This window comes from Rhinoraja longicauda, chromosome 12 (genome assembly GCF_053455715.1).
Source record: "Rhinoraja longicauda isolate Sanriku21f chromosome 12, sRhiLon1.1, whole genome shotgun sequence".
In the NCBI taxonomy this organism is placed as follows: domain Eukaryota; kingdom Metazoa; phylum Chordata; class Chondrichthyes; order Rajiformes; family Arhynchobatidae; genus Rhinoraja; species Rhinoraja longicauda.
In genome coordinates this window covers 43,995,906-44,012,090 of record NC_135964.1, presented here as the reverse complement: position 1 = coordinate 44,012,090, position 16,185 = coordinate 43,995,906, and the positions used below count along the sequence as shown (strand labels likewise).

The following is a 16,185-nucleotide window of genomic DNA, read 5'->3' as shown; positions in this document are numbered from 1 at the left end:
GAAAGGCACTTAACGAGCGTGCAGGGAGCAGGAGGGAGCTCCGGACTACTCGAGTCGGGCAGCGGAGGTCGGACTACTCGAGTCAGGCGGCGGAGGTGCGACTACTCGAGTCGGGCGGCGGAGGTGCGACTACTCGAGGGGGATAGCGCAGGTGGGACTACTCGAGGGGGATAGCGCAGGTGGGACTACTCGAGGGGGGGCGGCGGGTCTCTGAGAGTGGGGAGGGGGAGAAGTGAGGGGAGAGAGGAGAGAGATGCGGCGGGAGGCGCGCACAAGATGGCGGAGCGTGAGGAGGCCGCCATCTTTCTGAAGTCGCGACGGGCCTTCGGTGGCAGCGGCCCTTCGTCGACGCCGCCATCTGTGGAAGCGGCCGCTGAAGGAGAAGAAGCTGCCCGCTGCGCTGCGGCCGGTGTGCGGTAACGGTGCTGGGCCCGGGCGGGAGGGGGGACTCGAGGACGCCGTGTCGTGGGTTGAAGGGACGGATGAGCGGACCATCAGTCCGACCATCTCCCTCCTGCTCGGGAGTGTCCCCCGGGTGTGGGAGAGCGGGGAGAGCGGGGAGGGGAGGCGATGATTGCGGGCGGGCGGCTCCGCTAACGGGAACATTGCGACCTGGGGAAATCACGTTTTTCCTTTAAAATAAATTGTTTGTTAAAAATCTCAATGGGGGTGGGTGAGGAGGGGGGAATTGGGGGGGAGGGGAAAGGGAGCCACTGACTCCGTCCTGCCATCTTCTTTCTCCTTCACTGTGGTGCCGTGCTCCTCTAGGGGAGGGGGAGCACAATTAAGGCAGGTATTGGGAAGGGGAGAGGGTGTGACCGAGGAGCCTTGGACGCAAAGCCTCTCCTGTATTGGTGTAGCAGCCTCAACCCCCTAATCCCCCCCCCCAACTCTCCCATCTTCCCTGAACCCACTGTCCCCTTTCCCCCCACCCGCACTAACTTCCCCTACCACCACCACCCTTCCTCGCCAATCTCTCCTCCCCAGCCCCACTCTCACTCTCCAAATCCCCCCTTTTTTCTTCCCCCCACCTTGATCCCCACCCTCCCCTCCACACTCGCCCCACCCCCATTCTCACTGTCACCCCCACTTCCCCCCACACCCTCCTCTCCCAGCCTCCCCCTCCTCCCCTCCCTCCTCTCCACCCCCTCCTCCCCACCCCCTCCTCCCCTTTCACTCTCACTGTCCCCTTCCCCCACCCACCTTTGTTCCTCTTTCCCTCCCCCCACTCTTCCCTAACCCCCACTGTTCCTTCCCCCAACCACCCCCGCTGACCCCCTCCCCAGTTCCACTCTCCCCCTCCCCCCACTCTCTCCTCACCCACCCCCCCCCTTTCCCCCACTCTCTCCTCCTCACACCCCTCCCATCCCCACCCTTCCCTCCACCCACTCGACCCCCACGTCCACTCCCCTCCGTGGAGCCGTTGGCGGCGAAAGGCACTTAACGAGCGTGCAGGGAGCAGGAGGGAGCTCCGGACTACTCGAGTCGGGCAGCGGAGGTCGGACTACTCGAGTCAGGCGGCGGAGGTGCGACTACTCGAGTCGGGCGGCGGAGGTGCGACTACTCGAGGGGGATAGCGCAGGTGGGACTACTCGAGGGGATAGCGCAGGTGGGACTACTCGAGGGGGGGCGGCGGGTCTCTGAGAGTGGGGAGGGGGAGAAGTGAGGGGAGAGAGGAGAGAGATGCGGCGGGAGGCGCGCACAAGATGGCGGAGCGTGAGGAGGCCGCCATCTTTCTGAAGTCGCGACGGGGCCGTCGGTGGCAGCGGCCGCTGAAGGAGGAGAAGAAGCTGCCTGCTGCGCTGCGGCTTGTGTGCGGTAACGGTGCGGGGCGCTGGGCCCGGGCGGGAGGGGGGACTCGAGGACGCCGTGCGTGGGTTGAAGGGACAGAAGGGAAGAATGAATCCCTTCAACCCACGACCGTCAATCCGACCATCTCCCGTCTGCTTTCGACTGTATGTGGTTGAAGCTGCCCTCTGCGATGCTGGAGCCGGTCCTCAACCAGCAGCAGCGCGCGGTGGACTGTCGGCGACGGCAGTTGGTGGAGAACGCGTCATCAAGCAGCAGCAGCGCGCGGTGGGCTGTCGGCGACGGCAGTTGGTGGAGACCGCGTCATCAAGCAGCAGCGGTGGGCTGTTAGCGACGGCAACTGCTCCACCCACATCAAGCGGGAAGTCGGAACCAAACACGGCACCCCAAGGGGAGGGAGGGAGGGAGGGCTGGCTGGCGGGCGGGCGGGCTGGAGGGATTAGTGGACAACAGTCCGACCATCTCCCTCCTGCTCAGGAGTGTCCCCCGGGTGAGGGTAGTGAGGAGAGGGGAGGCAGTGATTGCGGGCGGGCATGAATTAAGCATAAATGGCTCCTACAGGTGCCTTTGCCAAGATTTATTTTACAAAAAGTTCTTAAATTAAGATTACTCTCCACCTTTCTTTACTTTGGTTTGCTTTAGTTTAGTTGTCTGAAGAAGGGTCTCAACCCAAAATGTTGCCCATTCCTTCTCCCCACAGATGCTGTCTGTCCCGCTGTTACTCCAGCATTTTGTGCCTGTTTTCGGTGTAAATCAGCATATACAGTTCCTTCCCGCACATTCAGTGTAGTTTATTGTCACGTGTACCCAGGTAGCTTCTTTTTGTTGCTTGCTGTCCAGTCAGCGGAAAGACAACACACAGGTTAAACATTGACTTTCCGGCAATTTTGTGTTCCCTTTATAACCCAGACCAAATAAAGTGTTCAGTTGAAATTTCCTGAGCGGCCACAGGTGGCGTTGCCAGTGGTGAGCCAAGTCAAGTCAAGTTTATTTGTCACCTACATATACAAGATGTGTAGTTTCATTTATCTACATCTAAACATTGAAATCCCTCCTTGGCCCTGTCTACTTCTACCTCTGCTGGTTCAAAGTGTTATTTTTTTTCGTGTTTCACCTCTGCCTGGCCTCCACGCACCATCCCACAGCCCCTCCTCCCACCAATTTCCCCTCTCACCCTCGAATTTGTCCAATTTATTCTAAAAGGCTGCTTCCCAAAACTCCTTGTCAACAACTATGCTCTCAATCCTCACTCCGAACTGTTTTGCAAAGGCAATACAGTGTCGTGGTTACCGGTGTTCGAAATGAAACAGATGACACGGAGAATTCTTCAAGAAGTTAAAAGCCTTTATTTGCAAACAACGGCTGGAACAATCAGGATGTCAACCATCTGACTGCCCACTTAGCACACCGGGCAGCCTATTTTTATAGGATTTTTCTAAACCTTATCTCCTTTGCATTACCTCATACCCACACTCCTTTCTTCAGTCCTTCATTTCTTTGTAGTACCTGTTTGTCCCGCCACCATTAAATCCCATTTAGTAATATATCCTTATCTCAATGCTCACATCCCTTCATATTTCGCCTCCCTTATTTCCTGCTAGTCCATGCCTCACATCCATCCATCACCCCAAGGCCTATGTTTTTCCTTATCTCTTCTCTTGCCACCATTAAATCCTACTCATTGATGAATGTCCGCATCCCTTCGGATTCTGCTACCCTTATCATCAAGGCTAAAGCAAAGGTACAAGCTAAAGCAAAGGAGTGTTATGTTACAGAGACGTGTCAAGGGTAAGGAATTTGTTGCAGAGACGGCGCCTAATGCCTAAGTAGTTACAAACCTTAAACAACAATGTATAAAATAATACCGTAACAATGTCTAATGTATAAAATAATATCATGCATAAAATAATATCGTATTAATCTCCCATAACAGTAAACCCTCATTTTAACGCACCCACTTATAACCAGATTCGGATACAATGGATTTTTCTTTCAGTTTACTCTTCATATTTGTTTTATTTAAGTTATTGGCACTCCATGGTGCTTTGGATTCCACGGGAGGGGTATTTTGTTAGCGGGCCAGAGGTGTAGTTTCGTTGTGTTATTTCACTTGGGCAGCTTCCAACCCAGTGGCGGAAGTGGCGGCGCCTAACGGCTGCGGCTCGCTAGCAGTCTGTTCGTATTTTTTCCTTTTTTTTTTTGTTGTGTGTCGGTGTTGGGATGGTTTTTGTTTTTTTTTGGTTGTGTATGTGTGGGGGGGTGGTGGTGTGGGTGGGGGGGGGAAACCTTTCTCTTTTAGGTCTCTTCCTCATGGCGCGGGGTGCGGCTCGGCCGCGGGGCCTTCCATCGCCCGGTGCGGCTCGGCCGCTGGACTTAACAGTGCCCGGTGCGGCTTGGCCATGGGGCCTTCCATCGCCCAGTGCGGCTCGGCCGCGGGGCCTAACATCGCGCAGCTCGGCCGCTAGACTTAACAGTGCCCGGTGCGGCTCGGCCGCTGGACTTAACATCGCCCGGTGCGGCTTGGCCGCGGGGCCTAACATCGCCCGGTGCTGCTCGGCCGCGGGGCCTAACATCGCTGGTGCGGCTTGGCCGCGGGTCCTAACATTGCCCGGTGCGGCTTGGCCGCGGGGCCTAACATCGCTGGTGCGGCTCGGCCGCTGGACTTTACAGTGCCCGGTGCGGCTCGGCCGCGGGGCCTAACATCGCTGGTGCGGCTCGGCCGCTGGACTTAACAGTGCCCGGGCCGCGGGGCCTAACCGCGCGGCTCGGCCGCGGGACTTTTCATCGCTGGTGCGGCTCGGCCGCTGGACTTAACATCGCCCGGTGCGGCTTGGCCGCGGGGCCTAACATCGCCCGGTGTGGCTCGGCTGCGGGACTTAGCTGCGCACGGCTCGGTCGCGGGGCCTTCCATCGCCCGGTTCGGCCGCGAGACGTCTCAGCGCCCGGTGCGACTCGGCCGCGGGGACTTCCATCCCCTTGCGGGGACTGTGCAGGTCGGTCGGGGACGAGCTGTCTGTCCGTGGGCGTGGGGAAGAGAGTGGAAGTTTTGTTGCCTCCATCACAGTGAGGGGGTGTTTGGAGTCACTGTGATGGACGTTTGTGTTGGGGTCATGTGTCTTGTGTTCGTTTTTGTGTGTGACTGCTATGTAGTTTCGTTCGGTACCTTGGTACCGAATGACAAATAAAGCTCTGCTGTTGAACTGTTATTACTTGACCGCTTGATCTGGAAAAATGGATAACCCAGTAAGACTGAAAACAAGGGTGCCGGAAAATCAGTGGTAAAACCTACACAAGATTACAATCGAGCCGTCCACAGTGTACAGTGTACGTACAGTGCAGTGTAAATTCCTGTGAAGTCTGATGAAAGATCGTCCAAGGGTCTCATAGAAACATTGAAAAATAGGTGCAGGAGTAGGCTATTCGGCCCTTCGAGCCAGCACCGCCATTCAATATGATCATGGCTGATCCTCTAAAATCAGCACCCCGTTCCTGCTCTTTCCCCATATCCCTTGATTCCTTTAGCCCAAAGAGCTAAATGTAACTTTCTTGAAAACATTCAGTGAATTGGCCTCCACTGCTTTCCGTGGCAGAGAATTCCACAGATTCACAACTCTCTGGGTGAAGAAGTTTTTCCTCATCTCAGTCCTAAATGGCCTACCCCTTATTTTTAAACTGTGACCCCTGGTTCTGGATTCCCCCAACATCGGAAACATTTTTCCTGCATCTCGCCTGTCCAATCCTTTTAAGAATTTTATGTTTCTATAAGATCCCCTGTCATCCTTCTAAATTCCAGCGAATACAAGCTCAGTTGATCCCCTGGGAATTAACCTGGTGAACCTACGCTGCAATTCATCAATAGCAATAATGTCCTTCCTCAAATTAGGAGACCAAAATTGCACACAATACTCCATGTGCCCTCTCACCATGGCCCTGTACAACTGCAGTAGGACCTCCTTGCTCCTAAGCTCAAATCCTCGCAATGAAGGCCAACATGCCATTAGCTTTCTTCACTGCCTGCTTTATCTGCATGCTTACTTTCAGTGGCTGATGTACAAGCACACCAGGTCTCGTTGCACCTCCCCTTTTCCTAATTTGACACCATTCAGATAATAATCTGCCTTCCTGTTTTTGCCACCAAAGTGAATAATCTCGCATTTATCCACATTATACTACATCTGCCCACTCACCCAACCTATCCAAGTCACCCTACAGCCTCATAGCATCCTCCTCACAGCTCACACTGCCACCCAACTTTGTGTCACCCGCAAAGAGGGTGGAGATGTTACATTTAATTCCCTCGTCTAAATCGTTAATATATATTGTAACTAACGGGTCCCAGCACTGAGCCTTGCGGCACCCCACTAGTCACTGCCTGTCATTCTGAAAAAGACCCGTTAATTCCTACTCTTTGCTTCCTGTCTGCCAACCAATCCATGTCAATACCCAACCTCCAATACCATGTGCTCTAATTTTGCACAATAATCTTTTGCGTGGGGCCTTGTCAAAGGCTTTTTGAAAGTCCAGATACACCACATCCACTGGCTCTCCCTTATCCATTCTACTTGTTACATCCTCAAAACGATTGGTCAAGCATGATTTCCCCTTCATAAATCAATGCTGACTTTGACCAATCCTGTCACTGCTTTCCAAATGCGCTACTATTACATCTTTAACAATCGACTCAAGCATCTTCCCCACTACCGATGTAAGGCTAACTGGTGTAAAGTTCCCCGTTTTATCTCTCTCTCTCTCCTTTCTTAAAAAGTGGGGTTACATTAGCTACTCTCCAGTCCACAGGAACATCCAGAGTCGAGAAAACATTGGAAAATGATCACTAATGCATCCACGATTTCTAGGGCCACCTCATTGAGTACTCTGGGATGCAGACCATCAGGCCCTGGGGATTTATCTGCCTTCAGTCCCAACAGTTTACCTTACACCATTTCCTGACTAATGTGGATTCCCTTCAGTTCCTCCCTTCCACTAGATCCTCGGTCCCCTAGTATTTCTGGGAGATTGTGCCTTCCTTTGTGAAGACAGAACCAAAGTACTTGTTTAACTGTTCTGCCATTTTATTGTTTTTCCATTATAAATTCACCTGCCTGATTGTAAGGGACCTACATTTGTCTTCACTAATCTTTTCATTTTAATATATCTAAAGAAGCTTTTAGAGTCAGTTTTTATATTCCCCAACAAGCTTTCTTTCATGCCCTTTTTTTCCCCCCTCTTCTTTAACCCCTTTATCCTCCTCTGTTGAGTTCTAAATTTCTCCCAGTCCTCTGGTTTGCTGCTTCCTCTGGCCAATTTTTGTGCCTTTTTCTGGGATTTGTCACTGTTCTTGATTTCCCTCGTTAGCCACAGGTGAACCGCCTTCCCCATTTTATTTATTTTCGCCGGACAGGGATGAACAATTTTTGGAGTTCATCCATGCGGTCTTTAAATGAGGTAGGTGGTTGCTCTGGACTCCTCTCGAGTTGTCGTTAGGATGGTTCAGTTGCAGGGTAACAGCTGGGAAGAAACTCCCTGAATCTGGAGGTGTGCGTTTTCACACTTCTGTACCTGTTGCCTGATGGGCAGATAGGAGATGATGGAGTGACCGGGGTGAGATTAATCCTTGATTATGCTGTTGAACTTGATGCAGTGTGGATGTGAAATCTTTGTTACATGCTATGTGTTTACTGATTTGCGACATAGAAATATGTCACTTGGCCCATCAGATTCATACTGGCCCCAGCAGGCCCATTCCCCATTTGTCCCATTCTCCAATACCAATTTCTCTAAAATGCCCATTGACTCCCCTTTTAGTCTTTTGTCACTTGCATACTCAGATCGAATTTACAACAGCCACAGAGGTCAGAATGGAACCCAGGTCCCTGGTACTCTGAATCTGTAGCAATAACTGCTGCGCTACCACACCACGCCATAACATGATATTACAACGTGGCAGACAACACAACCCTGCGCGTTCTTCAAAGATAGACACATAGTGCTAGTGTAACTCAGTGGGTCAGGCTGCATCTCTGACATCAACAGAGATGCTGCCTGACCCATTGAGTTTAAAAAAACAAAACATGATAGGAGCAGAATTGGGCCATTCGGCCCATCAAGTCTACTCTGCCATTCAATCATGGCTGATCCATCTTTCCCTCTTAACCCCATTCTCCTGCCTTCTTCCCATAACCCCTGACACCAACACTTTGTGTCCATCTTCAGTATATACCAGCATCTGCAGTTCCTCTCTACACTCTATGTATGCGTTCTTCATCAGTCACATAAAGTGACAACCTTTTTAACTTTGAAATTGGTGGTTTATATTTAATCTATTGACTTTGATCATTAAAATAACCCCATCTCATAAACACATGATTATTTCTTTGTAATTGAAAAAAGATGAAACAAAAAACGAATAATTTCCACAGATGAACTGGAAAATAACTACGAACTCCGTACGAAAGAAAGTAAAACACAGACCTGGAAAACCCTATTCATCCAGAGGAATTCTGGCAGAGTTCCAGGTACCTTCATGTCCAATGTACACAAAGGACATCAAATTTTGCACCTCTTCTCTCCTTATCTTGCAGCTTTTTGTCTCCTATTCATCTCTGGCCTTTGTCCAATCTTGTGCCAATCACCCCCCCCCCCCTCCCCATCAATCACTTGCCTGAAGAAGGGTCTCGACCCAAAACGTCACCCATTCCTTCTGTCCAGAGATGCTGCCTGTCACGCTGAGTTGCTCCAGCATTTTGTGCCTTTGCTTTAAACCAGCATCTGCAGGTCCTTCCGATATCACTTGCCTGACTTTGTCCTCTCTGCCAGCTGTTATCCTGCCACTGCAATCCGTCTGTGGAAGGGTCCCAACCCGAAACATGGACCATTCATGCCCCCCCCCCCCCCCCAGAGATGCAGCCTGACCCACTGAGTTACTCCAGTACTTTGCATCTTCCTTTTGCAGAGTAATGCCATTTTGTCTCCTTTCACCTACTTCCTGAGTTTGGAAGGTGAAAGATGAAAAACTGGGAAACAAATGTGAGACTTTTGTGTTCATAGGTCATACCTGATAGGAGCAGAATTAGGCCATTCGGCCCATCAAGTTACTCTGCCATTCAACCATGGCTGATCTATCTCTCCCTCCTAACCCCTTTCTCCTGCCTTCTTCCTATAACCGCTGACACCTGTACCAATCAAATGCTTTCAAATTTTAGCGTTGTGGTAACGTTCCGTTCAGCAGTGACTGCAATAGGGTGCACTCACGTGATATGCTTTATGTAAAGTGACCAGAAAGTCTATGGGGGAAAAAAGCCCTTTGGCCCAATTTGTCCATGCCAATCAAGTTGGCATTCTGGGTTAGTCTCATTTACCCCCATTTGGCCCGTATCCCTCAAAACCCTTCCTTTCCATAAATCAATAGTCAATAGTCATTTATTTGTCACATACACAAATGTGCAGTGAAATGAAAAATTACCCGCAGTTCAACAATAAGACCAATAAGAATAATCAATAAAAATGCAATAACACATACAATCATAAACTAACACCAAACAAAAGAAACATCCATCACAGTGAGTCTCCTCCAGTCCCTCCTCACTGTGATGGAAGGCCAGAATGTCTTTTTCTCTTCCCCTGCCGTCTTCTCCCACGGTCAGGCTGTTGAAGTTGCCACGTCGGGGCGGTCGGGGCTCCCAACAATGAAGCCCCCGCCGGGCGGAGAAAAACCCGCAGCCTATTCCGGGCCGCGCCGGACGGTGAAAGGTCCGCGGCGGGCTGAACCAAGCCCCGCGATTCGGGGCGGGTGAAGACGCTGTCGCTGCTGCTGCCGGAGCTCCCGATGTCGGCCCCCAATCAGGGGCCTGCGGGCTTCCGACGTCCAGGCGGCCCGTGCTGGAAACTAGTCGCAGCCGCTCCCGCTGCCTCCGAAGGCAGCCAGCGCTGCAGGTGGTGAGTCCGGGCCGCGGGCTCTGCGAACCAGAGCCCAGGTGGTCCCAGCCGGAGGCCGCCAGCTCCAGGTGCATGGCCAGTGGTAGGCCGCAGCGGGAACGGAGACATGACCCAGAAACAAAGGTCGGGTCTCCGCTCGGGAGAGACAATGTTACAGTTCCCACCCCCCCCACATAACACACAACCGCAAACACTACATCATATTTAAACTACAATTAAGACAAAAACAACAAAAAACACAAAAGATAACGGACTGCAGGCAAGCCGCAGCTGTGAGGGCAGCGCTGGCTTGGATTTGGAAATCTGTCCAAATGTCTTGAAAGTTGTAAATGTATCTGCGTATTGCTTTCTCTGGCACCTCATTCCAAATACAGACTACCGACCAAGTTAAAATGTTGCCCCTGAGGTCCCTCTCTCTTAAATCTCTTCCCAATCATCTTATGCCTTTGGTTTAAACCAGCATCTGCAGGCCACAGTTTAAGAATAAGCGGTAGGCCGTTTAGAATGGAGATGAGGAAAAACTTTTTCAGTCAGAGAGTTGTGAATCTGTGGAATTCTCTGCCTCAGAAGGCAGTGGAGGTCAATTCTCCAAATGCATTCAAGAGAGAGCTTGATAGAGCTCTTAAGGATAGCGGAGTCAGGGGGTATGGGGAGAAGGCAGAAACGGGGTGCTGATTGAGAATGATCAGCCATGATCACATTGAATCCTGCTCCTATTGTCTATTGTCTATTATGCTTATGCCCTCTTATTTTAGAATCCTCCACAGTTTCAAGACCTTCAATAAGGTCACCCTTTAGCATCTTATGTTCCAAAAAAATGTTCCAGTCTATCCAGCCTCTCCCATTCCCAATTTGACCTTTCTTTCCTGGGCCTCCTCCATTGTGTTTTGTCAGAGTGAGGCCCGGCACAAATTGGAGGAACAGCACCTAATTTTTCGCTTGGGTAGCTTTGAACGTTGACCTCTAACTTCAAATGGCCCCTGATTTCCCTCTCTCTCCATCCCCTCCCCCTTCTTGAGCTCTTGAGTTAGATAGAGCTTTGGGGGCTAGTGGAATCAAGGGATATGGGGAGATTTGGGCACAAGTTGCTGATTGTGGATAATCAGCCATGATCACAATGAATGGCGGTGCTGGCTCGAAGGGCTGAATGGCCTCCTCCTGCACCTATTTTCTATGTTTCCCAGTTCTCCCACCAGTCAGTCTCACTGTCTCTGACTACATTCTATCTCTGTCCATCCCACTAAGTTATTGGGGCAAATCCTCCAAAATTATGGAAGAACTCGGGGATAAGGACCTGGACATTTTTTTAAAACAGACATGCTGGCTGCAAAAACACAAACCCCCCCCCCCAAGGGATCATAAAGGAATAACAAGTTCAAAGCCTGTCTGTGGGCCTGGGCAGCCACATGACTATGCGAGTGGTGAGAACAGGAAAGGCCGGGACAGAGATAACGAGATTACCTTGAAAAGACAAAGGAAGGAACGGAGCCCAGCAGACGGGGGTGAATAGCCCAGCAGCAAGACAATCATCATCGTAAATGGCCCATCCATCGGGACAATGGGAGCCCATCCAGGTGATGGAATAACGATTAGGCCGATGCATCGTGACATCAGCAAACCCATTATCATCGGAAGCCTATTGTTCATGCCAGATCGAAACTGGCAATCATCAAAAGACCCTTTTGTCCAGAGGATCACCTGGGAGTTTTCAAGGGAGAAGCTCTCTGGTAGAAAAAGGGGAGCAGGCAAGCAAGAGAGAAGGCTCCTTCTTGGTTTTCGGCTGCTCTGTTGGACGGCTCCTGACCCTGCATCGATCTAGCTGTAAGTACCCCAGACGACCTGGTGAAGTTCCCGAAATAGGATAGAGGTTGAGACAAGAAGGAGAGGGGGGAGGGGGGGGGGGGGTATTTGTAATTAAATTGTGTAAAGTAAGTTTTTTTACAACATGCCCGATAATTTTCTTTCCATAGTCTTCGTTTAAAGCATAAGTTTAGTCACGTGTTATGTAGTATTGGTGAGATTCGATTTTCCATTTGTTTAATAAAGCCTGTAAATTTTAGACTCGCTTTGAGTCCGTCTGGGTTTCTGTTTTCTCTCATCAGCACGCTCTGGTCAAGTCAACCTTTTATCATATCCCACCATAATTCCGAGATCTAGAATCCAGGAGAATCCGGGCGCCTCGAAACGCCCACTCTCCCTTTTGTATTCTCTCTTGGGAACCGCTCGAGTGGTGTGGTGGTCGGGGTGGCCGTTTGACCCACCGACAAGGGAGAGAATCACTCGGGCAGTTGGGCCCGAAGTGGAGCAAAGGGAACGAAACCCCTACACCACCCACTAATAATAATAATAATAATAATAATATTCATTTATTGTCATTGCAACGAGTACAACGAAATTAAAAAATAGCCAATCCTGACGGTGCGTACAAACATATATGCAATAAATGCAAAAACAAATAAATACATAAATACAATTAAATACAATTATATTAAGTACAAGATTTTTTAACGGTGTTGCCTAGTGCAAAGGTAGAGTTCAGTTCTCGTATGGCCCTGGGGTAAAAACTGTTCTTAAGTCTGTTTGTTCGGGATTTGATCGACCTGAAACGTCGACCAGAGGGCAGATGAACAAACAGACGGTGGCCGGGGTGGGATGGATCTTTTATTATTTTGCCTGCTCTACTGAGGCAGCGTAGTCTGAACAGGTGCTCCAGGGAGGGCAGTGAGCAGCCGATGATCTTCTGGGCCGTCGTGATGACCCTCTGAAGGGCCTTCCTGACATCAGTCTGAAGAAGGGTCTCAACCCGAAACATCACCCATTCCTTTTCTCCAGAGATGCTGCCTGTCCCGCTGAGTTACTCCAGCATTTTGTGTCTACCTTCGAAAGTCTGTAGGTAGTTAGGGATAGGTAATAAATGCTGGTCTTGCCAGCGACGTCTTCATCATTAAAAAATGGGTGAATGAAGTGTGGACTAGACCTTTGCTTGATGGAGAAAAAACCTTTTCACTCAGAGTTATGACGTTGTGGAACTCTCTGCCTCAGCAGGCAGTGGAGGCCAATTCCCTGGATGCTTTCAAGAGAGTGTTAGATCGAGCTCTTAATGATAGCGGAGTCAAGGGATATGGGGAGAAGGCAGGAACGGGGTACTGATTGTGGATGATCAGCCATTGTCATGGAGAATGGCGGTGCTGGCTCAAAGGGCCGAATGGCCTACTCCTGCATCTATTGTCTATTGTCTATCAGTGACTGGATGCAGAGCTATGAAGTTGCTTTTTTTAACTTGGGAGGGAACAGAAATTACATATTCGGCACAGACAAATCATCTTCCTATGGAGCTTTTTGGACCAGCGGAAGTAACCAATGTTCCGGTCCATAATGGAGACTTTCTTAACCCCTCAAAGAATGGCTTTCAGAAGGATGTCTGGTTGTCTGCATTTGGTGTGTCAGAAGCACAACGAGCACAGAAAGAACAAAGAATTATTTCAGTGAAGGCAAATGTCTTTATTTTCTGAAAATTACAATGAGATCAAGTTTCCGATTCGGCTTCAGTTTGGTTTATTGTCACGTGCACTAAGGTACAGTGTAAAACTTTTTGTTGCATGCTAACCAGTCAGCACAAAGACATGTGGTCGTAGCAGATGTGGCTGTGGTAGTGAGTCTGGGTCAAGATGTGTACAAAGACATGATTGCAATCGAGTTATTCGCAGTGTTTCGAGCCTCCATAAAATTTTACGCCCACTTTTAACTCTTTTTGCTGAGCCACATTAGGTTAGACTCGATGGATATTGGTAAATTTCAATTTAATTGACTCAAGTAAATGCACTTCAGTCTGAAGGTGAGACGTTTTGGGTCGAGACCCTTCTTCAATCTGAAGAAGGGTCTCAACCCCCGAAACGTCACCTATTCCTTTTCCCCAGAGATGTTGCCTGACCCGCCGAGGTCTTCCAGCTTTTTTGTGTCTGTCTTCGGTTTAAAACAGCATCAGCATTTCCTTCCTACACATTCCCCAAAACTGTAGGAAAATAACTGCAGATAACTGCTGGTACAAATCGAAGGCATCACAAAATGCTGGAGTAACTCAGGAGATTAGGCAGCATCCAGGAGAGAGGGAATGGGTGACGTTTCGGGTCGAGACCCTTCTTCAGCCTCAAAACTGTGTGCTGCCCTCCTCCTCTCTTGTTAAAACAAAGGAAAATGCATGCTTATTTTTTTCATTCTGTGAATAGTTCTGGAAGATGTCCTATTTCTCTCTCCCTCTCTCTCTCTCTCTCTTCTCTCTCCAGGCAATGGATAGCCCATTGTCCATTCATTACGAGCAGGAGGTGCGACCATGCATTGATCTCATTGATTCTTTGAGAGGATTTGGTGTGGATAAGGATCTCGGACTTCCAGCCATTGCAGTGATTGGTGACCAGAGCTCTGGGAAGAGCTCAGTGTTGGAGGCACTCTCGGGAGTGTCCTTTCCCAGAGGGAGTGGTAAGAGACTGATGGAGTGAATAATTAATTGTTTAGAAATTTATATCCCTTACTGTTCAAAGGTAACAGTGCAAAGGCACACAGAAAGTCTCCCTCATCAAAACAGGCTTGGTCATCACAAGGTGGGAAGGATTATAAGCCATTTATTTATTATCTATTATTATATTACTAAAATTCTCGGTTTGTTTGTGTGTACATGTTTATGTGTGTACCATGCCCTCTACACAGCCAAAACGGTACACGACAGCGCGACAATTTCAATAGTCAACAGTCAATAGTCAATGAAACATTACCGGCAGTTGAACAATAAGACCAATAAGAATGATCAATATTCTCTCTCTCTCTCTCTCTCCCTCTCTCTCTCCCTCTCCCTCTCCCTCTCCCTCTCCCTCTCCCTCTCCCTCTCCCTCTCCCTCTCCCTCTCCCTCTCCCTCTCCCTCTCCCTCTCTCTCTCTCCCCCTCTCTCTCTCTCCCCTCTCTCTCTCTCCCCTCCCCCCAACAGGCCTTACAACACAAATCGCCTGGCTTTTTACTATAATTTTTTTTATCTTTCCAAATATGTATGGTCCTTTTCTTGCACTACAAGCCTAATCTCTATTTTTTTTTAAATTTCCTCTAATATACTGTGGAAGTGTCTTAATCACTTAATCATGATATTGGAGACCAGGTTTAGTTTTGCTTAAGGATACAGCATGGAAACAGGCCCTTTGGCCCACTGAGTCCTGACCGACCAGCGATCCCCGCATGTTAACACTATCCTACACACGCTAGGAACAATTTTACATTTACACCAAGTCAAGTAACATACAAATCTGTACGTCTTTGGAAACCAAAGATCTCTGAGAAAACCCACGCAGGTCATGGGGAGAACATACAAACTCCTCTGGACAAGCACCTGTGTGGTCAGATCAAAAGCCCATGTCTCTGGCGCTCTAAGGCAGTAGCTCTACCACTACACCGCTGTGCCACCCTTAATAAAATAGTGATTAAATCTTATTTCTATCTGATGGTTTGAATTCACTGCTTATAGGGGAGACATCCTTGGAAAAATTACGCATTGTTTTCTGTGGAATCTTGTATCCAAATTATTTGAAAAATTATTTGAAAATCTCTAGAACATTTTTTTTTTAACTGCCTCTGAAGAACATGACCAGTTTCACAGGTCGCAATGGTGTATCCCTCTTGGGATCACACCGGCCCTAGCCAACAATCAGCCTATGTCGGAACCTCCCTGACTAAGGTGATCTGTTTTGTTGGCACTGATTTGTCATGGTCTTTCCTTGCTTCCTGTTCTCTCTCCCTCCCCCCATCAATCAGTCCGAAGAAGGGTCCCAGCCCAAAACGTCACCATTCCATTTTCTCCGGAGATACTGCATTTCCCGCTGAGATACTCAAGCCTTTTGTAATAGGCCAGCTTCTTATCATTATTTTCACCATCTATCAAGGGTCAAGAATATTTAATCGTCATATATACTGGCAAGGGAGCAATGAAATTGTTGAGTCTGAAGTAGGGTCTCTACCAGAAAAGTCACCCATTCCTTCTATCCAGAGATGCGGCCTGTCCCGCAGTTACTCCAGCATTTTTTGTCTATCTGCGATGTAAACCAGCATCTGCAGTTCCTTCTGACACAATGAAATTCTTATCTTGCTGCAGCTTAAGAGGCCCATTAACGCAGTAGCACACAAATAAATATACAATAATTGATATACAATTGTACAAGTACCATTATTTTATGTCATCCCGATTAACTTATTGTTCTGTTAAGATGGTCTTTTAACGCAGAGAGTATGAGGAAAACCTTTTCACCCAGAGAGTTGTGAATCTGGAATTCTCTGCCATAAAAGGCACGTTTCCAAGAGAGAGTTCGATATAGCTCTTGGGGCTAACGGAATCAAGGGATATGGGGAGAAAGCAGGAACGGGGTACTCATTGTGGATGATCAGCCATGATCATATAGAATGGCG

General features: G+C 49.2%; 1 protein-coding gene across 2 annotated transcripts in view; it reads left to right on the top strand.

The window, feature by feature from the left end:
- The first annotated feature begins 1,428 nt into the window (after positions 1-1,428).
- Positions 1,429-16,185, top strand: part of LOC144598973 (interferon-induced GTP-binding protein Mx3-like) — a 35,116-nt gene continuing 20,359 nt past the window's right edge. Inside the window, exons 1-2 of one of the 2 annotated variants that reach the window (XM_078409646.1) lie at positions 1,429-1,526; positions 14,028-14,220. In XM_078409646.1, coding sequence (XP_078265772.1) covers positions 14,031-14,220 — 190 coding nt within the window. In that variant the 5' untranslated portion in view covers positions 1,429-1,526; positions 14,028-14,030. Of the gene's footprint in view, positions 1,527-1,697; positions 1,819-14,027; positions 14,221-16,185 lie in introns of those variants that run through there. The other variant, XM_078409645.1, reaches the window with a different exon arrangement.